Genomic DNA, 27,938 nt, shown 5'->3' on the forward strand with positions numbered 1-27,938 from the left:
AGCTACAAGACAGTGCAGAATTACTGATGGTTCAGGACAATACAGATTTTATCTGGTATCATTTTGTTTTGTCAGGTCCTTAAACAACTACCTCCCAAAAAAGATCTCATTGAACTGTGTGCCATGTCTGATAAACAGGAACAACTCTACTTGGCTCTTTTAAACAAGCTCAAGAAAACCATTAACAGTAATGGTATGTAAGGGCCTCGTTTCCTTTCGGTGGATTTTGTCATGCTGAGACATATGTTGAACATGACTACAGTCTTTGCTTTGTAGAAATGTCTAATGCTCATGAACTGTCTATATCCCTTCTATGAATTTGTTTGAAGTTCAGGTAATAGGTGAATTTTCAAACTGAGTTCTTGCAAACAAAGCTCTGCTGAGAAAAGTAAGTGTTTCAGATGGTTCTTTTCTATAGTAGCTCAAAGATGCCTTCTTTGTTTACAGAGAAAAACTCTGATATGGGAAATGCAATGATGCAACTTAGAAAAATGGCCAATCACCCACTTTTGCATCGTCAGTACTACACAAATGAAAAGCTCAGGACAATGTCCACCCTCATGCTCAAGGTAAGGGGATGAGATTCAGAAGCAATCCTTTATTGCTCAGAATTTCTAGTGCACACTTGTTTCTTTGTGTGTTTTGTTGTCAGGCTTCTGGTCAAAAATGTGTCTTTGCCATACTTCATTCATTGTTGCTGCTTTTTATTTCTCTGCATCTATTCAGTGCTCTAATCAAGCTCTGTAGGTATTTAACACTGATTTTTGTATCATCAGAATGGAGAGAACCGTTGTGGGTCTGCAATTATCTCCTTTTCATAAACTCTGCTTTAGCACCTCTTCCTTCCACCCCAGAATTTGAACCCGAAGTGTTTATGGAAAAAATTTTAGGTGGGCACTTGAGTCTAGCAGCTTTTTAAGTAGCAAGAACTGAGTAGTACAGAAGTAAAATAGGGAAGGCCTAAGTTTGATCTGTTAAGGATTTTTTTTTTAATTTGTAAGGGGTTAATAGCTGAGGAGCTTGGGAAAATTGTTGGTAATGTTTAAAATATAAAAAAAAATCTCAGCATGCAGCAGGTGTTCTAAAAATGTTGCAGCTGGCTTTGAATATTCTTCAGCTTTGTTTTAAAGTGAAACCCCCCCAGACAAGCTTGGGGAAGCAAGAAGTGACCCAGTGAAAGATTTTTATTCCTTTTTACTCCCCTACCATCATACTGTCCAGATGTGGCTTTTTTTTCTTCTTTCTTCCAGGCATGGCATCCCTCTACCCACCCTACCTCTTGGGCTGGGCTTTCCATGTCTTCTACCATCTATCCAAGGATTGGACCTCCCTTTTAGGGAATGTGTCTTCAGGGGAAGAGGTCTGATAAAAGGGGTAAAAGGTCATAGGGCTTGGGAAATAGGTAATTTTTATGAAGGTTTAGCATATTCTTCTCAAGTTTTTGACAGTATAAGTGCTTGTGAGAGCTAAACTGTGAAGTAATTATCCTCTCCTATAAACCTGAAGTTGAGATTTCCTCTTTCATTGCTTGCATGAGGCAAGCTCTAGCATTTGTCCATGTCTAGGTGTGCTACTTTTTTCTTGCAGAGGTTATGGATGTTATTGTGTGGTGGTTTTGTTTTTAGTTCTCTGGTGAGGTTGTGTATTGCATTATTTCCCTTTGTTTTTGCTAATAGGAACCCACACATTGTGATGCTAACCCTGACCTTATCTTTGAAGATATGGCAGTAATGACAGATTTTGAGCTGCACGTGCTTTGTAAGCAATATTCTCACATCAATGACTTCATGTTAGATGTGGATCAGATCCTGGACTCTGGAAAGTTTAGAGCATTGGAACACATTCTCTCTGACCTCAAAGAGAAGGTATTACAGATGGCTGAAGCTTTTTCGTGTCCAAAGAGTGTCTCTAAATAACTGGTTAAATTAATATCTGCCAGCTCTCTATGCAACCCAGTTGCTTTGCTGTGGAGTTTGACAATGTAACTTAGTGCATGTGCAGAATTGAGAAGCAACACTTGCAGCTTTTAATGTGCAGCCCTGAGTATGCACATCACTTTAGAGACAGCTGAAATAAATTTTCCCAATTTACTAGGTTTCAGAGTATTCATCCCAAGTTAACTACTCTATTAATATATGGGGTCTTGCATAATTTTCACACCTCCTGGATTTGGACGTTCTCTTGGCAATTGAATAACTGTATTACATTAGAATAATCATGTGAGTGTTACGTGGAAAGGGAGGAGGAGGTCCCTGCTTGAAGCCCTGCCCAGAGATTCAAATAGGTTTATTTTGCAAATAACTGTGTGCCCATATTGCTTCAGAGTATCCTGAATTTGAGCAGGGGGGTGCTGTGGATCTGACTATTTCAGACAAAATAGGGCTACTCTGTGTATTACATGAAATATTTAAATTTAAGTTTTGAATGAAGTATTTTGATGTTTATGCATTAAGTGATCTGTTGCTTATGCATTGGATATGTGATTTGTTTGAGCCACCTAAGTACAAAGTAATTAAAATATTACTGCAATAGCAGACGGTGAATTAATGCAGCAGAACTACTGGATATGGAATCTGCACTGCAAGTCAATCCGGACTTGATGATATTCAGCTTAGTCTTTTATTTTGGAAAACAGGGATTCTGTGACAGTAAAATGACATATTTGCATCAATAAAGAATTCTTATGCTTCATAGTTGACACGTTTCAAAATTTTTGCTTTGCTTTGTCCTTTTCAGGGTGACAGAGTTGTGTTGTTCAGCCAGTTCACTATGATGCTGGACATCTTGGAAGTTTTTCTAAAACACTGGCAACATAGATACATTAGGCTGGATGGAAAAACACAAATTTCAGAGAGGTATGTGACTCTTGGCAAAAATGAGAGAATGTGTTGGAGAAGGGGAGGTGACTTTGGATCCTTACCTTTGTTTTCCAGTACAGAAGTCTGTGCTCACTGGACACTGACCACAGAAGGTGTTTAATGTTGAATTTCAGATCACCTTAGTAAGGCTGAGGCTGAAAGATGATGTTTAGGTGGTGGGGTTAACAGTCTTAGCCATGGAAATGAAAAATATGTGTCTTCAGCAGTTCCTGTTGTATTTGATTTCTGTGTCAGCCTGTCATAACTCCTGTGGCTATTCCTTGGAAGTAGAGTGTATCTCTTTCACAATAGGCAGATACATTCCTTTGTTTCTCTAGGACAAACCATTCTGTCTGTCCCTGCAGCTGAAAATGTTTCAATGCTTTTCTTGTTTGAGCTGAACTGGTTTTCTTTCTTTTTAAAAGACAGAATTTTTCAAGATTTTTTTCTTTTTTTTGGATGCTTTTTCCTTCATTTCAAAAAAACTGTCATTCTTGCTGTGGTGTAACTTCCCATGTAGAGCTGATACCTGTTTCTGCCCTTGCATGTGCACTTAGTACAAGAGATTGTCATGAAGCGAAATTCATCCCCTGCCTCTCCATTCATTTCATTTCAGTCTTGCGTTGTCCTCTCACTGACTCTTTGTGTTCTGTGATCATCACAAATCTTTTTCAAACCCTCTTTTCACTCTTTGCTATCCATCTGTCACTCTGTATTTCTCTGGTCACTGCAGAAGACTGTTGGTACCTTTTTCCTGCTGCATAACATCTGTACTTTGGAGCTGCTGTGCAGTGCCACTGCCCTCTCTTCCAAAAGACCATCCCAACTTCTGTGTTCAGCTCTGGAGCCGGTGTGGAGTGTTTTCCAAGGCCTGATGCATGGTGTCTTGTGTTCTGCAGGATACATCTGATAGATGAGTTCAATACAGACATGGGTATATTTGTATTCCTTCTGTCCACCAAAGCTGGGGGCCTGGGCATCAATCTGACCTCGGCCAATGTTGTTATCCTTCACGACATTGACTGCAACCCTTACAACGATAAGCAGGCTGAAGACCGGTGCCACAGAGTGGGGCAGACACGGTAAGACTTCTTCAAATTACAGTGCTTGGTTTTCCTTGGAGGAGAGCTCTCAAAGGAGGCTAAAAGGACAATATTTATCATTAAAAGTTCTGAGCAGAGACTTGTGTAGAGCAGCTGTGGGTTGTGTGGGAGCTAGGAACTATAATAGTCTTAGTCCATTTTGCTGGCAGAACAAACCTTTATTTACACTTTCTTCCTTTTCCTAGTTCACTATAACTTTCAAACTGTGCATAATTCTTAAATTTCTGGTGCTGAGAACTATTCCAAGGTAGATCTGAATTCTTTGGGACTATCTGGCCAAGCTGTTTGTTCTCTTCAGGAGACTTCTAAGCTTTTAAGTGTCACCCTATCCTAGAGAGTGAAACCATAGAATGTATGGAATTTCAACTGTATTCAACAGTAAAAGGGAAATAGGGGGAATTGGACTTGTTTATATTAATGGATATTTTTGTGACTGTCCAGATATTTGCAGTGGCTGGCAGTGCTGGAGAAAACGCATTTTCTGGCAATACAGAGCACAGTTATTCCAGAGAAAAATCTAGAAGCTCTTTATATTGCCCTCTGATTCATTTCCCCATCCTTGCTTTAAACCCCAGCCAGCTGGGCCAAGTCATAGCATCCTTCTCTTTTACATTAATCCAAACCAGTCAAATGGATTTTTTTGTCGTTTTTCAGAGAAGTACAAGTCATAAAGCTCATCAGTAAGGGGACTATTGAAGAAACCATGCTCAAAATCAGCCAACAGAAATTGAAGTTAGAACAAGATATGACTGCAGCAGAATCAGGTGGGTGTCTTGCACATAATGGTGACCACTTAAATAAATTAAAGCTGCAATATGTTACTCTGAAAAAAAGAATGTTCTTCATGCAGACAAGCCTTTTTTTGTTTGGGGCTTTTTATGTTTAACTAGAAAGATGTATTTTTGCTGGCTGTTTTTGATTTGACAGGAGATGCCCTCTGAGTCTGACCCAGAAATCAGCAACCAAGTCCTACAAGCAGAGGATTTTTTTACTAGTTTGGGGGATGTAGGCTTTTATCTATGTAAAATATTATAAGCTGTACTAATGCTTCTCTTTATTCCTCAGGAGAAGAAGGAACCATTCCAGCAGATATAGCCACGCTATTGAAAGCTTCATTGGGTCTCTAAAATGTAAATATGTTGTGAAATTCAAGGAAGAAATGTGATGAGATATCCCAAGGACTCTTACATTACTGTTGACCAGGAGTTTTATGAACATTTATAACTTTTTGTAGTTTCTTTGTTTTATTGCTCATGATATTGAAAATTTTTAACACCAATAGCATTCTTTTGATGCTTAAAAGCATAAATGACCCAAATGTGCCAACCTCAGATGCTAAATAAAGGTTTTACAGATCAATTTTGAAAATGGGGACCGAAGTAGTAATTGTTTTAACAAATCTGCTACTGCTTAAGATTTGTCAGTATTTTTGTAATTATTTCTACCTCCAAATATATATATATATATATAAACTGTCTGTTTCACTGGATTCTGCGTGTAGATTTTTTTATACGTGCCTTATTTGACAATGCTCGAGTCTGTTTCTGCTTGTTTTGGTTCATTTGATGTACGTACTGATTTTGTATCAACTTGTTCCAATAAAATTCCATAGATTGACAAAATGTTTTTGTGGTTGCAGTGGTTTGGGGCAGGTGAGGGATGATAATGTGCATGTTAAAAATCAATTAGCTCTCAAACCAGCTGGAATGTTCCATTTGAACTGACCTGGCTTTGTCCAGCAGTAGTTAATTACCAGTGTGTCATTATACTCTAATTACAGTAGTGTGAGGGTATTGATTGTAAAAACAGAACTCCTGCCAAATGGTTTGGTCAAGTCTGTGGGTATTGTGGTCAACTGTACATGATTTCGGCAAATTCAAAATGGTGGGGAAATTAAAGCTTTTCCAAAACTTGTTTTCCAAGTCTGGACTCAACTGCTTGGCTTTTCCTAGAAATGTTCTGTGGCTGTGCTGTCTGTTCCAAAATGCACAACTGAAACAAGGTGAGGATGTAGTCTATTGTTTGAGAAGGGATATGGGTAAGAAACAGTTTTCCATGCTTCTTTATTTCCACTGGTTCTGCTGAGCTAAATAGTGGGATTTAACAGAGAACCACTGGTGTTTAATGCTACAGCTTATTAGGGTGTGTGTTTCTGTTGAGCACGATGCTAACCCAAATCTTATCCAGTTGTACCTGTGTGTTCTCACTTGCTTAGTTCCAGTGTGGATTGAAACAAGATCCCTGCCCTTCAGGGTGGGTTGTGTGGTGTTCTGGATGTGTCTGGGATTTTTGTTTTGAGCTCTGGAGGAGCAGTGGTTACCCTTGGGGTCAGTATCTGTCTGCAGGTGCTGTGGAACTCTGCCCTTCCTCCTTGTAACTGTTCCTACGGTTTGTAGCTGGGGTCTCAGGAGATGGCAGGGCCACCATCCTTGGAGATAGCCAAGAACTAACTGGATGCAGTCCTGGGCAGCTGGCTCTAGGTGGCCCTGTGTGAGCAGGGGCTTGGACCAGATGACCTCCAGAGGTCACTTCAACTATTCTGTGGTTCTGGTTTTCTGATTGGGAAAGATGTACAGAGGGAAAAGAGCACAGAGCCACTCTCTGGAGTCAGTTGCTGAAGAAGAGAGGAGTTTTGGGAGCTAAAGAAGGAAAAGTGTATGAAGGGCCAGAGCAAAGCACACAGGGAGTTGCAAAGCAGGTGAAGATGGGAATGAGTAAAGGTTGTTTCTTTCTGTTCTGACAATACCTGAGTTGTCTCTCTGAGGGGTTGTTTGGCATCACTCATGATGCAATGAAATAATACTTGAGGTGGGAGGGGAAAGTAAATGTGAAGGGAAACACTTCCCCAAAGTGGCGATTTCCAGCATGGAGTGTTGCCCAAGTTTGTTGTGGTTTTTCTGCTTACACCACACAATGGAGACCTCTCACAAGCACTTGTCTCCCCTTGAGTTTGTGTAAATCACTTTCATCCACAGCAGTCTACATTGCCAAGATTTCCACCTGCCTTTTCTCCAGTCCTGGAAGAGCAAACCCTTCATTAGTTCTAAACCTGGCTGCCACCACTGACCCTCAGTTTGTCTCTCCTACTTATTGGCATAGGTACCAAGTTGTTAAATGTTTTTGCAGCTGGTGTGTTTATGGAGAACTGCTGCTGGTGTGGGCCCCAGCTCAGCTGGACAACTGCTTTTTGGCTTGTTTTGGAGGTTTTTATTTGGTTTTTTTCAGGGGCACAGCATAAACCTCAAGCTTCTCAAGCACTTTTTTTAGGCCATTGAATTTTACTGATGAAGTGGCTCTTCGTTTTTTTTTTTTTTTTGCTTAGTGTTCCACACATGTGCCCTCTCTTTTTAACTTGATTTCCTCTAGACTGGAAGACTGCAGTAGGCAAAATGTTGTTGAGATTGCACTTCTCCATGAAGGGGTATTAATATTTTTTTCCCTTTTAAGAGTTCACAAAACATGATTTGGTTTGATGAAGCACTGTGTTAGTAGAGGGAGAATGTGATTGCAACCACACTTCTGTGAATCAATATTTATTTCTCTATTAAATCAGTATTTTAGATTCTCTTGCAAGTGGATACAAGTGGTAGATTTTGATTTGATACAGCACAGCCATCTGAAGTTAATTTAAATGATTTAGAAGTTGATAACTTAGGATGTTTGTCACACTGAAAACTAAAGAAGCATTTGTTTCTCTGAGCAGCTGATCTACATTACACTCTTTGGCCTTTTCTGGATCCAGGCTGCAATTGCTGGCAGTGCTTGCACTCTCTCCTTGAGAGCCAAAAGCCTGGGGTATTTGTCTGCCAGGTCAGGCTTACAGGACAGAAGTGTTGTACTGCACACATCCCAGTAGAAATCAGCCCATGTTACCTAGTGGAAATGGGACAGAAAACAGTAAATTTTAGTTGGTAATCTCAAAAGCCAGGACCAATTCCCAAAAACTGAATTTATCTGTTTAAAGTTTTCCTTTTGGGGTTGGGGTTTTTTTAAAGCCCATTATTACAGGGCTAGTAGTTAGGTTCCAAGGCAAGGCTTGACTTCAGTAAATATTGGTTCAAATCAAGTCCTGGCTACAAATATTAGTTGTGTTACAATATTAGTCTTTCCTGCTGAAACTGCTGCAGAAAGAAGTTTGGGGTAAAAAAGGTACAATGTTTATACAGAGGTTTTTTTGTATTACCTTATAAATAAGTCAGTGATGATAAACAGGGTTCTGTGTAGTCATGAATTTATGTTCACAAGTTCAAAGAAGGGCATTTAAAATGTTTTGTGTCAACGTACTTATGAACATGCATTTTCTGCTTTAGAAAATGCAGATCCTAGTCCTGTTTTGCCTCACTTTTCTAATATTGTGGAAAACAATTTTCACTTTGCAATTAAGCAACCAGTTGTGTATTGGTAAGAATAAAGGGCTCAGAGTGTGGGGAGAGTTCCTTCATGGCCTGACATGAAACCCAGAAATTCAGCAATAGGCCATTACTTGAGTTTTCTGGCCATCTGATGGGAATAGGAGAAACAAAAATTATACTTACAGAATTCCCCACCAGCCACTGCTTATCCCCTAAGAAAGTATCCAAATCTTTCAGTAGCTCAGGTGCTTTGTTGGTGAGGATATCATCAAATGCTTTTTTCTGGTGGAAGAGCAAAACATAGATGCACAGCAGTCAGCAAAACTGAATTTTTTAGGTTTTATTATTTATGAAAGCTGAAATATGAAAAAGATTAGGGTTAGATACCAAAACATGGCATTCATGGCTTGCTGAGCCATGACTTAAAGCCAATTCCTTAATGAACACCTGAGTGCTCCTTGATGCTGACATGATATTTGTGGTGATGTGCTAACAGAAAAGCACGCAGCCATGGCAAGGCAGGAGCTCAGCCATAGGTTTGGGAAGAATCCAGCTGCAAGACAGATTGCTAATGTCTCATAGCAATTTTTAAGCGACTCTTTTGAATGTCATCTTTTCTAGTGTGCAGACTCTCAGATTTCCAGAATCCCTTGTGCTCAGTCTTTCCACGCAGTCAGTCAGATGCTGGTCAGTTATCTTTGCTTATCAACCTTTCTTATGGGAGATGTGGAACTTGGGTTTTGAGCTTTTGGTGGGGTTGATTTATCTTTGAGCTTTAATGTTCATGTTATTTTGCTTTTTTGTCCCTACAGCAGTAAGATTTAAGGTGGCTAAAACTTGTTTTTAAAGGATGAGCTAAAGGCTCCGGCCTTAGTGAGGTTATGGCGGTGGTTCTCTACAGGCTGTTCCCCATAGCAGAAAGGCTTAAGGCTGCTTTTAAAAGGCTAAGCTGTTTTCTTTGGTGAGGAAAATGGTTTCTGATTTTCTTTTCTCACCTGCATGGAAATAATTAAGGCTGCAGACTGTTGTGATCATCTGGTCAACTCACATGGCACAGTTTTTGCAGTTACTGTGTTTGGCCTAATTTTGGAGGAACACGCTCAGGCTTGGGTAAATAAGCACTGGTGTACAGGAATGGAATTATTTCTACAGCTTTAACAGGTGAAAAAAGAAAATTAGATGAGGCAGAAACCTAAATGCAGGCTGAAATAAAATCAGTGTTTCTACAGGCATGATCAAAGATTTGACGTAATTTTTTGCTTCGTTAAGAGCTTAGTAACTGGATGAGGTGACTGAAAGTATCAGCTGGGAGTTTGCAGTCCAGAAATCTCATATCTGTGCCCTGGGTTGTAGTATTTCCTTTCTTTTAGGTAACTGATCCCCTCCCCACCGTTTTACCCTGCAAAGAAAACCCCAAGCTGTTGTGTGATTGTGATGGTAACAGCGTTCCCCAAGTACAGGAGTGCAGAGCCAAGATGTGAAGCTGGTGGGGACAACCAAGATCCCTCTTCTGGAGTGGCACAACCTGCTCTTCTCAACCCTGGAGCTCTGCAGTGGTGGGTGCAAAGCTTTGCAATGCCAGCTGTGTTTTGGGGAACGTGGGGTGAAGGGGGAGTCTGTGCCTGGTACGGAGGGAACTTCCACGGGCAGCTTCCAGCTCTGCTCCCCTGGTTTGCTTAAACTTCTCTTTGCTGCTGGCTAGATGGAGGTAACACATCCTCTCACCATTCCCTGGGTGTGTGTTCCTGTGAGCACTGGTCAGGCCTGGGGAGGAGTTTTGGCTTCAAACAAAAATCAAAACTTAAATCTGGCCTGGTGCGACCTGAGATGCCTTTTTGACCACAAGGTGGTGGCAGCGGATCCGGGAGGAGAGGGGGAGGAAGGACAATGTTGGGAGCGTGGGAAAGTGAGATTCCCGACCATCCTTGGCCCCAGCACATAATTTAGCATGCATACGTGCGGATTGGCACATTTGGGTTGGCTGCCAGCTCTTCCCGTTTAAATTAATCACTGGTGACACGATCTGGGTCCTTTTTTGGAGAAGTGCTTGGGTACACGCAGGAGTTACAACAGGAGCTTCCCCATGGAAGGGCAGCAGAGCTGACTCTGCCACCAGCACATGTGGTGGAATGTGGCTCTTCTGAAATGATTAAAACTCATGAGTCAGCTTACCCTCCCCAAACAAGGAAACTTAAGGAAATCACTTGGACATGTAAGTAATTCACACTTTTAAGTACTAAACCTCCAAATTTCAGGTTTTCCCCGGCAAGACTTCAGAGTACTTTCATATTGTTTCTTTATTCATTATGGGTTTGGAGCACCATTTTTTACTCTGTGTTCTCTGCAATAAGATACCCTAATAATGGGTATCTCATTACCTAATGATAAGATACTCTAACAATAATAACCCTAATAAGATACCATATTAAGCATTTCAGATAATGATCTGAATTGTTGCCTTTGAACAAATGGAAGGTGGCTCACTGGCAGTTTATGGTGAGAGCTGTTGTTACACCTCCATTTCCATAAGAGGGTCAGGTTGTCTGCTAGGGGCAGAGCTGTGCAGAGCCTTTGTAATGCTGGAGTGAAATCATCCATTACCTTTGTCTCCCAGCAAACTGATCTGTGTGCTTGCTTTTGGGATTCTGGTGAGAGGCACTGGCCTGATGCCAAAGGAACTCCAAATGCTGTAGGACAAGCCTGTGACTGTGTGTTAAAGTAGCCATGGCACCACAGCCTGGTGTCAGAAGCACTGCAGAGGACCAAGGTGAGCTGTGACATCTGAAAAGCACGGTGAGGGCTGTGCTCCCTGCCCTGATTAGCAGTGCCTGCTGTCCTGACAAGCAGTCATCCCTGGCAGGTGATGTTATTGAACATTGATACTTACTGAACACCTAGAAGAAATCAAAATGCGGAAACACTAAAGGGCTATTTATCTTATTGAGTTGGCAGAAAGATTTGAGCATAGGCTCCTTGCAACAAGAGAGAGGAATTCCACAGTGCCAGCTGGGGTGGAAGGGTCCTGTCTTTGCCCTTTTGAAGAGCAGTTTGGTGTAGGCCCATCCTTGGTTCAAGCTGATGGCCTCAGAGTTTCTAACAAGGGTGAGAACAACCTGCTGAAGGAGGAGGTGGGATCAGCCTCAAGGAAGAACCACTGAGTCAGCCTTGCTGAGCTGAGGTGATGAACCCAGTGGCTGACCCCCATCAGTGTCTCCAGAGCAGATGCTCAGATACAGGATTCTGGCTTACAAGCCATCTTTGTTTAATTAATGATTGGCTTACTCTCACGTCCTGATTTTTCTCTGCCCAAGGGAACAGTGTCATGAAATCATCGATGGTGTCCACAATGGCATCAGCTAAAGCCTGTTCCACAGGCGTCTGGCCTGCCACACCTGCGGGAAGCAAGCACATGAAGGGACCTTAGAGACAGTAGCAGAAGGAATATTTGATGCCCCAAAGGTAAATTGTGAATATTTTCATAAACATACATTTTCTCCAGGTCTTTTTGAAGCTAACAATGTGGATTTCACTCTTTGCATCTAGGTGCAATTGTATCTGCCTTTGATTTTTCCAGTTCTAGCCTTGTACAGCCACCCAAAGTATTGAGTTGTTCTATCCATTACCTGAGCCCCCAGCCTGAACATTGTTTCTGTATCGTCTCTGCTTTCCACCACACATTCAGCAAGGGTCAGCACAAATTGCTTTCCTTTAATCTTTGTCCATCCCAGTTTTCCACATCCTTCTCCATCTCATGGTCTTTCCATTTTGGTCAACACATTCTCCAAAAGTGCACTTGTGAGAGTCTGCTTTCTCTTTCCCTATATTCTCAGCCCCATTCAGAAAGTTTTCATGACATTCTGCCTACTTTTTATTCTTTCGTTGTAATCAGGGACCTCAGCCAAGCTTTGTTTTGTTTACAAATCTGCTTTTCTCCCCTGTAGTTCCTTGGCTTTCCTGCAGTTCTCTTAATGTCTCTACTTTTTCTCCCTAGCTGTCACTTCACAGACCTATGCTTTCACCTCCAGGCAGGTTCAGGTCACAGACTGCATGCCCTACCTCTGACAGGTCATCTCCCTCACTGAAACTTTGTGCTTTTGAAGGTGAGGGCTATGCCTGTCCTCTTGGACCTCAGGTTCTGTGATCCTTCAGCTATGAGCTCTTGGTGTCGGGCACCTAAAAATGCCATTTCTTCATTTTAATGACAGAACTAGCAAGTTTTCACTATGAAGTTGAAAAGATATCATTTCCCTTCCATGAATGGCTTTTTTTCCTCCTGTAGCTGACAGCATGACTAATTCTGGGAAGAGCCCATCATGGTCGAAATGTGCTCCAGATCCCAAGCCATTGTCACTGGTGCAAGTCAATCAAAAAAAATCTGAACTTCAGACTGGAAAAAGGAGCATGGTTCCAGATCAGCCTCCCTACAGGAGCCAGGGAGGCAGGAATCTTGGGTGGAAGGCAGGTTTTCCCACTGTTTTTTATCACCAGGTGGGCTTTCCTCATTCTCCTCTCTTGCAAGGAGTAGGTTGTACCAAAGCTGAAGGAAATGGGCTGGGACAGAGTATTGCAGACACTCTTGAAATGTGTTGTGTTAGTGCCTTGAAGAATAATGCTATGAACTTCTGCTTCCTTCCTCAGTTAGAAAATGGGAGATATTATGAAAGGCAGGCTACATCCATTTGCTCACAGTGTAAAAAAAAGTAGAATGGTACTTGCTTCCCAGCCCCCCTTTTCAATTTGCTGATGCCCAGCATGGGCACATCTGCCTTCAGCCAGACCAGTTTTGCAGATGGTGTTGAATGACAGCTCTTTGACCTGAAGCAAAGCCTGGCCACTCTCTTTGATTACTTGCAACACTAAGTCTCCTATCATTTCATCTAACTGGTTGTGTACTTCCACAGCATGTAAGTATTTAAAGATGCAAGTGATGTCAACATCTCTAATCTCTCTGCTAGCCCAGAATTGTTGTCTAAATCTGCTTCAGAGTTCTTTGCCTGCTGTGATAATCTCTAATGCTTCCAAAAACCTCCTCCTCCTGGTCATCTCTCTGGTTAGCCTGGCAGGGCAAAGTTGAGCTTTAAGGCTGCCAGGGCAGTTTTCTCTAGGGAAACCACAGGTATGTGCTTTCTTTCATGCAGGGACAGGTGGATAAAGTGTACTGGCTGGAGAAGTCAGCCCAAATCCCAGGCACTAGTTTCATTTTTGCCATGCTAGTGTTGATTTCTGCATGGTTAGGCTTGCCAGGCTGTTGGTTTGTTTCTGTTTTTACTGTGGATGGATTTTTACCTGAACAATAAATGTGAGCTCAGAGGAGAGAAAGAAAATAGTCAGAGATACATTACCTGCTTCTCTGGCAAGGTATCTTGCCATGGCCAGGCTCTGGTGAATGATAACTCCATCTACTTCCAGAATAGGGAGTTTGCCAAATGGGATAGCTTGAAGGGGAAAGTAAAAAAGAAAAAAACAACCAAAAGTTAAATCATAGCCATTAACAGTGGGAGTCTGTGACAGCTGTAGTTTTACCAATCAGAGGATATGCATTGTTATAGCACTTAACAGTTTCACACTGTTTCTGAGAAGAAATGCAAGGACTAAAAATAAAAAAGGGTAAGGATGTAATCAGAGTGCACTGCATGAAGGCAGCTACAGCACAGAAACCAGGGGTGCACTTCCTGTTTTCTGGCTTCATGCTAGAAGCTGAATACACTCCTATATGTCCAGAATTCTTTATATAGAGAAACTATTCAGGGGAATATAAGTTTTTCCTTCTCTATCCTACTTTTTCCTCCCCAGGAAAGTGACTGCCAAGGTTAAGTGACGTACTGCTGAAGATTTCATACTGCAGGATGCAGCTGGGGCATGAAGCAAGAGACTGGGCAAATCCAGAAGCAGTGATTAATTTCAGAACTTGTATCATGATAAGGCATCTCACTTGGTAGTCATCTCTGAGGCAAAATATCTTTCACATTGCACTACAAACCCTAAAAAGATATTCAAATTCACCTGACGTGGCCTGCATTTAAAAAAAATCTGCCAGTTATGAGGAAGAAGCCTCCAGATTTTAAGTATAGGAGTAGACAAACTACGCAGGTGTCGTGGATATCTGTAAAGGAGTTTGAGATAAGAAATCAGTCTTAGTTTCCTGTTGCTAATTTCGTAGTTACATGGAGGCTTGGACTGCTGTTTTTCTGTGTTTTGAAGAAGCTGCCTGTGGGGTATGAAATGGAACTGGAGCCTTGGAGCAAAGGCTGGATCTGGGGAAAACAGATCTGTTTAGGGCAGTGACAATCTGCTTGTGGGAACCTGGTGCCGTTCACTGAGGCAACTGTACATCTCTGCATTCCCAAGGTGCTGTTCCCAAGTACATAACTGCAAGTGCTGACCATAGCTAAATGCTTCGTACCCAATTTTCATCTGCATTACACTTTATATAATTAAGATTTATATCCATTTTAAGAGAATCTTGTGATGTAAAAAGGTGGTAGTGGAAAAGTGAGAACATTGGCCACTGGAAGCATGCAAAGTGCTTTCAAATCCAGGACAAATGTCTTTACAGGGCAGCTGGAATGACACATCTATTCCATGAGCATTTTTAGTTCTTAATGAAAAGGGGCCAATGGTGAAATCTTATGCAATCATAACTGTTTAACAAGGCAGCTTCATAAAGGACGAACATTGCTGTGTGGTTTAGCATGTAGTATGGGAATCACATTAGGTACCAGGTCCTAGATGTTATGTCCTGACCTGCAACATGAATTTTGCAGTTGCACAAGACATCCAGAACTCCTCTGTGCCTTTTTTTGTTTGTTTTTTTTTTCCCCACATCTGAACATAGTACTCATGATACTGGGGTTTTTTTCCTTAAGTTTCAGCACACTGGGAATTCAGTATGAATTTGGATGCTGATGAACAGCAGAAGCAAGAGAGTTCAATGAGCATGAGCTGCTGTACCCCAGGAGAAAGCAGGCTCTGCTGGCTGTTATTGAAGCAATAATAGACTTGTTGCACAGAAGACTTCCCATGTTCATCATCCAGAGAGCAGCAAGGTCCTGGCAAGTCCATGTTTTGTTCCATTGAGAATCACTGAGAGATGACAAGCTGTATCCCCTGAATGTTTCACAGGAAAGCTCTCTGGCTATGAAAATCAGAAGAGCCTTGGTTCTGCACTCTGGATAAGTGGTGCACAGGGCCCTGAGCATCACTGCTCCAAAGCTGCAGAGGTGTGTAATAATGTTTGCTTATGTGAAGCACATCTTTCAGGCCATCACGAGCAGAGGGGATGACAGCAGGTGTGACTGCTGGATGTGCCAGTGTGGTCAGCCTGTTCCACTTCCCCCCAGAGCACACAGGGATGTACAGCAATGCCTGACAACAGGAAACAGCAAAAGTGCAGCCAGAGCAGGGCTAAGGGCTCTCCCCATGAAGGAGTTCAGCGGCCTCTTTTGGAGGCCCCAGTAGGAATGCTCTGGGGTGATGCAGCTCTGGCAGGGTCAACATGACTAAGGCAGTCTGTAGCAATAGCTGTCAAAACACACTGTCACTCACTGCTCAGGTTGGGAAACTGTGAGACTGGGATTGCTTCATCTAGAAACCCACAGATATTTTTGCTGCTGTGTTTACATAGAGGAGAAGTCATCTGTAAATCCCAGCTTTGACTGATGTTTCACTTTGTGGGTCACTACAAGAAAAATTAAAGCCAGTGTGTTATTATGGGTTTTGTTTTTTTGTTTTTTTGTTTTTTTTTTTTTTTTTTTTTTTTTTAAGAAACCCTTGATTACAACTAAAGGAGGGAAGCATCTTTCTGAAAGTTAAGGAACACAGATTACGTTGTCAAAGTCAACTTTCAGGCAGAGTGGTAGTCAGCTCTCATGTTCTGTTTGTCAGGAATCTGGTCATTTCTGAATTCAAGGGAATTGATGTTAATTCCCTGAAAACATGAGTAATGTCTGCAAAGATCATCCTCCTCAGTGCTGAGTGACTTTCTTGAAGACCTGGTTATTCTTTTCTGAAAGAGAACTGAGTTTGCAATTTAAAATATACAAAGACAGCTTTGTTTTGTGTACCTACAGTTGCATGACTTAATACAATTTTGAATTAATAAATGAGTGCAGACTTTATTTTGTTATCCCATAATATCTAAAAGGATTTATGCTTTGATTTATAATGAGACTTGGGGTTTGTTTGTTAGGAGGCAGCAAATCTATTGCTATCATTACTGAACTCTGGACTCTTTAAAGGATAACAGATGGTAAATGGTAGATGTTCCTTCCTTTCTTGTGTATTCAAAATGCTATTTGATTTTTTTCTTAGCAACAGGGGAAAATTTGGATTAATGTAAACATTGATTTTTTTTACAGCTGATGGAGTGCACATATATATTTATACACTGATTTTGTTGATTATAGAGTTAATAAGCTACAAATGAGTGCAATTCTAAGAGGTTTGAAGAAAGTACACATGTGCTGTGCAGATAATTTAAAAAATCTGTTGTTTCTTCTTGGGTGCAGGGCAGGCTATTCTGGAGAACCAGAAAGTACAGCAAATATTCAGACTGTTTTACAACAGAAGAAAATAACAAAAAGTAGTCAGGAGGGAAGAAAATATTTATAGTACATCTCCTCCATATCTGAGGAGAAGGTATAATGGCTTACAAAGCTGAGTTTTCAGTCTGGATAAATTTAGGAAAAAAAATCTTTGCCTTTGAAATGTTATTGTCTAAAATTCATGCAATGACCAAAATTTTTTCAACCTGCTGTAAAGTATCTTTTTCCTTTTGTGATTTAGAATAACAGTTTTCCCAGAAGATTTGTTACTGTATGTCTGAGTTTGGCTGTTATGAGGAAGAATGCATTTTCTGTGCAACCTGGGCGTCTTCCTTCTCCAGCTGGAAGAGGAGTGGATTTATGTTACACAGCTCATCCTAAGGGAGGATGAGAAGAGCCTTCACACTGGATGGACACTGTTTGATTGCTGGAGGTAAGGTTGGGGTTTGACACATGACCTCGATGTGGCCCCTAGAAACTTTGCCAGTTGCAGAAACCACAACCAGGCCATGTTCTCAGGGGCTCCAAACAAAACAGAAACCTCTGGGTTTAAGCTGTCTTACCCTTAGACTCAGGAATATGGGCTTCTGTGGATTGCTCTGACTTCCTGTGGTGCTTTTGGCCCAATTCTGCTCATTGACCTGTTGGAGAAGATGCCCAAAATCCCCATGTGCATAAGTATGGTACTAAACCTGCTGAAGCTTTCTGAGTTTTGGTGAAAGGCATGGTTTGTGTGACTGCAGATGAGCAGAGCAGGCAGGGTGGCTCCTGCCAGGCCCCTACTTCAGATGAGCAAGTGAAAAGCTGCTGTGTGAGAGATGTTTGGGTAGAACCAAGGTCACAGGGGCAAGGCATGAAACACCATCCATTGGGGAGCCATAAAACAGAGCAGCAAAGCCAAGGTAGTGCAGGCTGAAAGGATGTTAGTGTCACTTTGCTGGCTTTTCTCTCACCCTTGTTGTTTTGGGGGCTGCTTGGTACTTATGTCAGTTTAAACCCTTGTGTATCCATACAGATGTGCTTTCCATGTTTTTCAAAGCAATATTGTTTAACAACATTTCCAACTCCCACTTGAGTAAATGCATTTTGAGAAGGAAAAGCAGGAAAATCTATTGCTGTCACCATGCAAGCAGTGTCATTTCTCAGGCATGCACAAAATATGACCTTTCCTGTTCGGTTCCCGCTTACTTTGCCTCTCATCTGAAGTACAAAGGTGGTGAATGCTGGTGTTCCAAATTTAGATTGAAGGTGGAAAAGGGTTTTTAAAAAGCCTCCTTTTTGAATAACTAAACCTGTACTCCTCTTTAAATTGAACTTTTATCAGCAGGTTCTTGCTTTTCAGATTATGTTGGTTATTTATTGGCTTTTTGCATTGCATGCTGGAATGAAATCTGCACATATACTTGCCGCGAAGAGAACCTTGACAGGAGACAAGTCTTCAGGCTGATCTGCAGTCTCTCTTCTCATTTTAGGAAGATCTCACTAAAGTATCTGTACAGTGTTTAGGAATTGGATTAATTCCTTTTCATACTACTTTAGTTTTCATTGGCTTTTGTGACAAGAACTGCGGTGTTTATACAGGTCTCTGCTGGATGCTGAGTAGTGTGGTGTGCATTAAAAGCAAGACCATCCCTTTAATTAATTTCCACTCCATCAAGCCCCTAAGGGCTGTGATGACTGCTGGCATCCTGCCATGCCTGTAGGCTCTCACTGGTGTTCAGGCCTTCCCTTGGAACACAAGCTCCTCACTCATCCTCCTGGCCATGACCCAGTGGAGGGTGCTCCTGTGGGGCTGTTCCTCTGTCAGGGACAGGGAGGGGAAACACAACAGAGCTGAGCACAGTTTTCTCCAGTCCTGGCACCTAGGCTGGTCAGCTGCTGGTGCTGTGCTGTGCTTCTCATTGCTCTCTCCCCTGTGCAGATACAGTTCTTCACTTTCTCCTTCCCTCATCTCTTTCTTCCATTTTCACTGATCTTAACTTCTCCATTACTCTTCTCCTCATTTCTGTTCTGTCCTTCCAACATGTTCCCCCATTTTTCCGGAGCTGACCTGCCCATGACTCATCCTGCCCATGTTGTAATTGTCTGTGGCTCTGATGCAATGCAGCCTGTATTTAAGTGCTTGATTATTGCTCAAAAGCTAAATAATTAATCATTTGGTAATCAAGCTTAGATTGGCTCCATAATAAGGCAGCTGGATTAGTTAAATGTGGGGGCAAATAAATATCACAGACCTGCTTCTTACTGCAATATCTGTATCAAAATAAGTTCTCTTTTGCCCTGAAAACTGACCATAACTGCTTTTCCTATCCATTCATATTTAAATTGGATCATGAAAAACAAATAGATACTTCGCATCTTCCAATAAGAAATATATGAAATACGTATTTTTTTAATGGCAGCAGAGGAGCAGGCACATGGGAAATGGTAGGCCAAGAGCTGGAGGTACCTAGAATATGAATCTTCTAGAAAGGGACGATGAGGAGGATGCTGTGATTTAATCTCACCCCAGGTTTGGTTTTATTACAACTCATATTCTCTTTGGAAGTTCTTGCCAAGCCCTGCTTTTTACCCAGAGACAGCTATGTACACACTTTAGTGGAGCTACATAGCAGAAAGTCACTCAGGAAGCAAAGCAACTGCTCCCCTGAGGAATTTTTGTCTAGTGTCAGGTGCTTCTCAAGATTTATATGTTATCTTGGGAGTATTTTTTGGGCCATTAGTCTGTCAGGTTTCCTAAGAACCTTCCAAGCACCATTCTACACATCCTAAACTGTTTATGGGATGTTTATGGCCATCAGTGCAGGAGAAGCGTCCCTTGCTATGATGATAAAGTCTGCTATTGCCATTGCTTCAAACTGCTTTAGGAGCCACAGACCAGAAGCTGTTGCTGCCTGCCAGCCCAATACTACTGATGGTGGTAACTTAGTTCACCATTACAGTGGATTTTCTGCTGTATCATGACTTATGTCAGTGCAAGGACGCTTTCTGTGAGCAGTCCACTGCGTGGGAGTACAGATCTTGTATGAGCCTGTTGCAGATCTTGAATTGACTGACCTTTAAATGGGGGCACTGTCAAGTCAGAGTTTGTTGAGACTGAGTTTGTTTACTTGTTAAAATAATTATTGACTTACATATGGTGAAGCACTAGGGAAAGCTGCTGCTGATATTTGTCTGATTTTTAAAATTCTGTGCTAAGACAGGACAATGCTAATACTTTAATACTTGTACACTGGCTTTTTAAAATTTTGTTTATATTCTAAACTGCAGCCCTTGCCCAAAATCATCAGCTGTAAAATTTGCCAAAGATGATCTGATTAGTGTCAGAAGGGAAAAAAACAAATGTTGGGTTATAGAAATGTTAATTTCAGAGTGTGTAAGTCAAATAACAGAAGTTCTTGTCTTAGAATAGGCCATCCTTTCAAACACAACAAAAGCACCATTAGGTGTAAACAAAATCAAGTAGGACAGTTTTTCCAGGAGGGACTTATTTGCCTGAAGGTACATTAGGATTGCAGCCTATTGGTGACAGCCACATGAAAAATGCCCCAAAAAACCCAACAAAACCCACCACAGTCTTCAGTTCAGGTGAAAAATAAAACTTGCTGCAGCTGCCAATCTGCTGTCTCAATGGGCTTCCTTCACATTGATCTTTATGCACAGGTTTTCTGTTTTCCCATCATTTTTACAGAACTAAGTCTTTTCCTCAGAATAATGTCAGTATATTTCCTGGTTTATAGGTTAAGATGCTTTGGATAGCTTGGTATTTCTTGCAAAACCTTATTTCAATTTTGAGAAAACTGCTGAAGCAAACCTATCCTCTCAGATCTCATTCATGACTCCTTGTACTCTTGGACAAACTTGAATTCTTGAATTTGTTCCTTATTAGCTCAAGAAACATGAAGTGTTCTCTTGTCCAAAAGACAAAGCATAATTAGTCACTTACAGGGTGCAGAGGCATTCACATTCTAGAACAAGATGTTCTAACAGCAGATCTGCCACACAAGGTAAAAGCCTTGCATCACTCTTGGAATATTGTTGATGATCCCGATGTCTGAGCAGCGCAGGAAACAATGCAGGCAAGTTCTTCCTGTGCTTTTCTTCAGTGCTCACTCCACAAACCTCACAGTGGAGCTTTATTTATATAGGACGTGTGTACAGTAAATGTGCAGCTGCAGAACCATTACCACAAAAACACTGGGAGCAAAGACAACCTAGAAATCTTAAGCTACACACTTTGTAACTCTACCTGCTGCATTAACAAATGCTGGAGAAGTCATTAATCTTTGGGCACTTTGTTTCTCTTCCTGCACTCTGAGAAGTTTGCTGGCAGGGTTACCAAGGGTTAATTGGACTTTTTCATTTTCTCTGCATAATGGCTTTTCACAGCAGCCTTTATAACTGAGCCCTAGATGAAATTCCATGGCAGATAAGAAGTTTAGTAAAATTTGGGAGCTGCTGCTCTAAGATTTGTGAAGTCATCTGTGCAAAATTCATACTGGTCGAAGAGTTCTTTGAATTTCAGGCATCTGTAGACATCCAGTCACTCAGTGGATAGGAACAGGAATGTATCTGCTAATTGACCAGGAAAACATACACCTACACAGAAATCGCTGGGTGCCCATCTGAAAGTGCTGTTTACATCTTATGGCAGCAGGCTAAACCTTTGCTCTTCCCATCTCCCTGAACCCCAGCTCTAGCACCAAAGTAATGGTGCCATCTGCCACCACTGACATACACATTGCAGACAACAAGCAATTAAGAGGTTTGCTAGTAAAAAAAAAAGAGTAAAAGGGTTTTTTTCATGCATAAAAATCTAATGCTGCTTAAGGAAATTGTCTGGAGATCACCTTATGACTATCTCCTCCTCCTTTGTGAGGCATTTCTCATGGTTACTCACAGTATTTCCAGACAAAATGTTCTCCCACAGGCAAATCATTCAGAAAAACACTGAATCAAAGGTAGCAACAAGGCTTTGGAACAAACAGCCCTAAGTGCTCAACAAGACCAATAGCCAGCGCTCCAATTTGCCCCAGGGCACCCAAACCCTGACTTTGCAAGCTGTGACTCAACACAAGAAACGCTGTCTCCTGGAGAGGGAGTAGGTTTGCACAGGCTTTGTGTGCCCTCACACTGTAAGTGTTGCATACAGCATCTGCCCTATGGAAAACAAACCTTGCATTCTCTGCTATCCTGAGTTTTCAAAATGTGCTTCAGCTCCCGCCACAGAGACACAGATTGATGAGGAAAAAGCACCAAGTAAGAGGATTCTTGACCAAAAAGTTAAACTACTTCTGTGTTCAAGGGTAAATGTGAAATGAGGAGATCCATCCAACCCACTGCATATACACAGGCATAGTTCACTCTGCTGAGAATTCTTCTGCACAACGCTCATTTATAATATTCAGTTCCTTCATATAAAGCTTTTTTCCTCCTTCTATTTTTTCTGAACTGGGTCTACCTTAGAAAGCATAGAAATAAATTAGCAGATTCCAGTCAGTCTCATCCTGGTGAAAACCAAAGGGTGGTAAATGTTAAGCGATGGTAAAGGGAATTACAGCAGCATTTGATGTAACAGCAGTTAAAGTAAGGCAATTTAGTATGCAGTTTATTTTGTAGCCTTCAAAAAACCAGTAAATTTGTCAAATTAATGGAACTAATTACATAATTACATATTGAGGTGAGATTAAGACATACCAGACAAATTGCTGTGTACACTTGCATATATCACATTTGTCTTTACCCACTTGCCTATGAAAGATCTGGAACCAATTTTGACTGCAGTCTGCAAATAGAATGTGATGTCCCTCTTTTTAAAAGCTTCAAATATGATGAAACAAGATAAAAAAATACTTAGGGAAGAAGAACACTTAGGTGCTGCTGCTGCACATTTACTGTACACATGTCCTATATAAATAAAGCTCCACTGTGAGGTTTGTGGAGTGAGCACTGAAGAAAAGCACAGGAGGAACTTTCCTGCATTGTTTCCTGCGCTCTTCAGACATCGGGATCGTCAACAGTATTCAAAGAGTGATGCAATGCTTTTACCTTTTATGGTAAATCTGCTGTTAGAATGTGAATGTCTCTGCACCCTGTAAGTGACTAATTATGCTTTGTCTTTTTAGTTTGTCTTAATTCATTGGTATAGAAAATGCCACATTAAAACATACTTTACTTATACTCTCAACTTTGTTTCAGGACAAAAGTGAGTGTGCATACGTGTGAATATGCGTGTAATTAAGTATGAAAAGCCTTTGCAGAGCTTACACCAGGTCATCTGAATTCTTAATCTCACCTTCAGTTTCTACCCTGCTTCCTGAGAACTGCAGTGAAAGAGAAATAAGCTATGCCACGTGGTTAACTGGCTTAAGCTCTTATAACAAAAACGTTTCCAAAGTCAGTCATCCCTAGCTGAAAGTGTCCCTGTTCCACTGCTTCTTATTCCTCTCTGTGGATCTTTGTCAGTGTTTTCTATACTTGACCACCACTGAAGGCTTCAATTGCCACTTGGATTACAGTTGTGTTTGACTGATTATCATTCTAGTCACTGCAAACAGGAATGACCAAACCTACAAAATTTGCACCCTAGAAATATCTGGTAGCTTGCAGGCTGAGCTTATTAAATGGTGTGAAAGCTTATCAGGAAACATTGCTTCATTAATAGAAGTCACCTTGTGAATTGGTTGTGTCTTTTCCCCAAACTAAAGCCGTGATTTTTCATTCTGGATGTGAAAAGTCATAGCCCATGTAGCCAAACACAAGCTTAATCCATGAAATGAAGACACTGAGTTCCTACCCAGAGTCTTGAAATGCAGGACCTGCTTCTCTTGAACTAAGGCTAATTTAATGAACAGAAATAACAAATACCTTTAAAAGCTGAAAAGAGGTTATTTAAACAAAAAGACATAAAATGAATGGGGTACAATAGCCTGAAGGGTACTTCTGGAAGGGTTGGTAGGGCTAATTCTTAGGAACAATTATTTTTCTAGTACCTCTTTTGATCCTTTTGGTTTTTTTCTTTGCTATAGCAACTGACTTTGTTTTCCCATCACTTTTCCTCTCTGAAGACCATTCAGGTTGCAAAGGAGTGTCTTTCCTGACCTTTCTTTCCAATTTGGCTTTCTAAACCTAGGGTGAAGTCTGAGGTGTGGTCTTTGAGATCAAATTACGCAGAGAAGCTGAGATTAGCACTCATTTGGTTATCTTTAGGTACACACACACTGTACTGAACTGAAAAGGAGTAAAAGTCCAGCTGGATGACAGCAGGTAAGGTATTTCAGATGGTCTGAACATTTGGATCCAGTCTCCTGTGAGAGCATCAGCAATGACATTTTGGCTATCTCACCTTAAAACTCGCACAAGCTTAACTAAAGCCAGAAGTTATGTGTACTTAGGCTCACAAAACATACAGGTACCTCTTCAACTGCTTTTCTTTTTGCCAGCATTTCTAGTGGAGCTTTGGCTTTAAGTGCTACTCACTTGGCTTGATTTTGGGCCAGTCTGCTGCTTCTATCCTGTGGTCTTCATACTTCTTGCCTGAATAGGCAAAGAGGTATCGGCTGATCTCCGCTCGTCCCCGCAGGTTGAAGTAGGTGAGCTTGTACTGAGGCATGCTGGACCCTGCAGGGAAGGGAGACAGAGCTGCTTTACACAGGGTTAAATCAACTCCCTTTTCTACAAAAACACTGTCTGCTTGGTTTGACAGACATGCTTGTACAATGCAGAGGAAATGTTACACCAAGCCCTGGTGCGCTGCGCTTTGCAATTGCTGCGTCTCTCACACCTTTGTGTTCCCCATTTGTCAGCCACAGCACCCACAGACAAAGTGGACAAAGACAGCTGAACCTGCAGTTCCTCCTAGAGTGACTCCTGAAAGCTGACTTGATTTTTTTTTTTTTTTTTATTCAGATGTAATAGGAACTTTCAGCTTTCATTTATTTCTCTTGTGACTCCAAACTCAGGCCATCTATAAAGTGATTTTTGATTTGTTTTTTTTGATTTTGTTGGGGTTTTTTTCCAGATATATTATTCTTCTGTATCAGAAGACAGTTGTTATCTCGAGAAGCAATTTTGTTCAGACCTGCCCTGCTCAGCCCCTACTGCTTATGGAGACCTTCATCCAAGACCAAATCACGGGAATTACCAAACCCTTGTGATTTTTTGCATCATTTAGTACCAAAGTTGTACAAGCAATCGCCCAAAGTTATTTTAGAAGAAAAATCTGCTATGGAAACCAGGCTACAGTGTTGTTTTGAGAAAATCATCCTTGAATTTTCAGTTTTTGTACAGAAGCCAAAAGAAATCTTGAAATTACTTTATTAAGTTTTCATGTAATTTATTTTTTTCTTTTCGGTTCTAGTTCGGAGTCACTTTACAGGACTTGTTTCCCAGGGTAACAGGCAACAAAAGATAGTATTTGAAGGTTTGATTGTGTAGCAAGGATGGTACAGGAAAGGTGAAACAGATAAGGCTGCTTTAAATCAAAAGTAAGAATTTACACACAGCACTTTATTAAGAGAGCTCAGCTGAGATTTGAATGTGCTGAGGAAAGGATAGTAAAACAACCATCTGCCTCCCCACCCAAAGCAAAACCCTTTCTCATTTTTGCTTTGAAGTAGACATTGCATTTACCGTTCTTTTATATGCATCACATTCAGAATGCTTGTAACAAAGCCTGGAAAACAGATCATCTGCACTAGAACAGAAAGGGAACTCTTTTTTTTTCCTTTTTTCATGAGTAAGTGCTACCACATAATCTCACAATAGAACAACTCCCTGTTTAGTCATCTTGCCTTGAAAACATGTGCTTGAGGAAATACATAATGAGCTTTTCACTGTAGACAGTGAAGCTCTGAAAAGAGCAAACTGCTTTTGCCACTTGTTCCTCTAAAGTCAAAGCACGTACCTTCTGTCTTCAGAGTAGCAAAAGCAAAAAGAAAACACAAACAAAAAAACCAGCAAATAAGCACATTAGAGACTGCTTAATTCATTGTAAAATTTATCTGCTGCCCGACAGCATGCAGCAGGCTCAGAAGTGAATTATTAGTGAATGGAGATTCACATTATTAGTGAATGGAAACTTATCATGTCAAATGGCCTAGCAGAAATGCAGGAATTTGCTGGAAAATTACCAATGGAGACATCTACAAGTGCTTCCAAACAGAGATTTCATTACAATTAAGTCAAGTGTGTTCTTTTCCACAGTATAAAAGAGAGAGGCTCCAGGTGAAATGAGTTGCATCAGGATGTGACTAGTTTTTTTAAATGTGTTAATTAAGGGAAAACATGTTTCTCTTTTGCCAAGCAGCTCACAGATTACAGGTGCAACCGCTTCTTTCTCTAAGGAGAGAAATTTTGACAAATCCAGCGTTTTCAAGCAAGTTTTAAGTGGCAGAGCTTGGCTACTCCATTTTCAAATTTCATACCCAGATTTATTACTTGGTATGCTCTATATAGGATAATACAATATACTATTATATACTATGAATTTGGTTATGCATCTAGAAAGTTAATGTAAGAAGAGAGAATGAGATCATAGCAGGATTTTCTTCCCTTTTCTCCCTATTTCTGATTTGGTGCTGTCATTCAAGAGCTAGGAATGGCATTTTTAAAAGAGCATGTGTTATTTGAGATTCCTGACAGCAATTCAGGAGCCAAAGGGAAAAAAAACCCAAACCTTGAGTCTTAATTTTCAGGTTTTTAGAGACAAGCAAATGCTACTGATTTAGTGATTTACTGTCTGTTTCCCTCCTTTAGAAGTGTCCATAGAATTTTTTCCATAAACACCCCTAGCAGTCCCAGTGCCCTGGACTTGCTACACCACTCACACATGGCTCCTGTTTCTTGGCTGCCCACTCAGCCCTCTGCTAGCAAATAGTTGCTGTCAGCTGGAGGGCATTAAAAGCATAAGAATAGCAGATTTTTAAGGTGCAGTCGTGAGGGACGAGACAGCTACACAGAGAGAGGGCTGGAGATGGCTGAGGGCAGAACATTCTGGTAGGCGAGTGTGTTGGAAGAGCCTAATTCTTACCCTGGAAGCTTTCTGTACACAAAGGTATGTCCAGTCAAGAGCAGTGAAGTGATGTAAAGGATCAGGGAATTTTGGCGGATGATTAGCAAATCTCTGCCTGTTGTGATAGACAGTGGAATAGTTTGGTCTGTCAAGGAAGCAGCGGAAGCCATTGTTTGAGTTGTCTAAAGCAAAGCTAAACAAATTTCTAATGATCACATCATAAGGACTAATCAAGTATTTGTAGTGATGATGCACTCTTAAGCTTATGATTTTTTTTCCATCCATAAGAAAAAATAAAAACAAAACTAAAACCAGCTCTACAAGGAGTTTACCAAAAATACGTGACGTTTTAAAGGCCCTTATAGGTTTACTGTAAACATGTTTTTGTAAATATTTGTAGGTTTTATTTTTTATTTATATTTACTGTGAAATGTCAGGAGTAGTGCTTCCTAAACAATTACAGATAAGTTTCTAAATGAAAGAAATGGTTGTGTTCAGAATAGCTTTTTGCCAAACATACAAAGTAAGCTGTTGGGGTTTTAGGGTTTTTTTCCCTTGTCCTCCTCTCCCTCATTTCCCCAGTGTGTTTTATAAAGAGGATCATGAGGAGCAAATTAAAACCATTTAAACCATCCAGAATTACTGAATTATTGAAAAATGTCATTTCTAGGGGAAAAATATCTGTTTAGCGTCTTTGAGTTGATTTTTGGGGTGAAGATGTTGGGGACTTTTTTGGAGGTGGAGAGCAGGAAAATCTTTATCTAAAATTGTTTCTCTTTTTTTAGGTTAGTCATGGCTTAAAAATACTGAAAGATGGTCATGGTGGGTGGACTTCAGTGCTCAGACTTGCAGGCATTTAGCCACCTTCTTAATGCTATTAAATCTGTTCAGGTGAGTTCGTTGCAAAGCCAGGTGTGTATAAAATCAGAAGGGGGTGACTTACTTTCCACCAATAAACCTGCCACCTCACCAGTATTTTTCCAATTTTTATTCTGATGAATACATGGCTGGGACAGCCCTGTACACCTGTCCTGTCCTACACTGACAGCACTTCTGAGAGGAAAGGTGAT

At 41.0% G+C, this 27,938-nt stretch overlaps 2 protein-coding genes across 2 annotated transcripts in view; one reads left to right on the plus strand and one right to left on the minus strand.

Annotated features, from left to right (window-relative positions):
• SMARCAD1 (SWI/SNF-related, matrix-associated actin-dependent regulator of chromatin, subfamily a, containing DEAD/H box 1) overlaps positions 1–5,583 on the plus strand; it is a 40,494-nt gene extending 34,911 nt beyond the window's left edge. Inside the window, exons 18-24 of the mRNA XM_059471016.1 lie at positions 76–193; positions 448–569; positions 1,677–1,865; positions 2,737–2,855; positions 3,758–3,940; positions 4,616–4,725; positions 5,027–5,583. Coding sequence (XP_059326999.1) covers positions 76–193; positions 448–569; positions 1,677–1,865; positions 2,737–2,855; positions 3,758–3,940; positions 4,616–4,725; positions 5,027–5,088 — 903 coding nt within the window. The 3' untranslated portion in view covers positions 5,089–5,583. The remainder of the gene's footprint in view (positions 1–75; positions 194–447; positions 570–1,676; positions 1,866–2,736; positions 2,856–3,757; positions 3,941–4,615; positions 4,726–5,026) is intronic.
• A 1,895-nt stretch (positions 5,584–7,478) lies between these two features.
• Positions 7,479–27,938, minus strand: part of HPGDS (hematopoietic prostaglandin D synthase) — a 29,600-nt gene continuing 9,140 nt past the window's right edge. The window contains exons 2-6 of the mRNA XM_059470347.1: positions 24,336–24,476; positions 13,656–13,748; positions 11,596–11,705; positions 8,497–8,595; positions 7,479–7,834 (exon numbers count right to left, since the gene is read on the minus strand). Coding sequence (XP_059326330.1) covers positions 7,670–7,834; positions 8,497–8,595; positions 11,596–11,705; positions 13,656–13,748; positions 24,336–24,468 — 600 coding nt within the window. The 5' untranslated portion in view covers positions 24,469–24,476 and the 3' untranslated portion in view covers positions 7,479–7,669. The remainder of the gene's footprint in view (positions 7,835–8,496; positions 8,596–11,595; positions 11,706–13,655; positions 13,749–24,335; positions 24,477–27,938) is intronic.

Source organism: Ammospiza nelsoni, chromosome 4 (assembly GCF_027579445.1).
Source record: "Ammospiza nelsoni isolate bAmmNel1 chromosome 4, bAmmNel1.pri, whole genome shotgun sequence".
In the NCBI taxonomy this organism is placed as follows: domain Eukaryota; kingdom Metazoa; phylum Chordata; class Aves; order Passeriformes; family Passerellidae; genus Ammospiza; species Ammospiza nelsoni.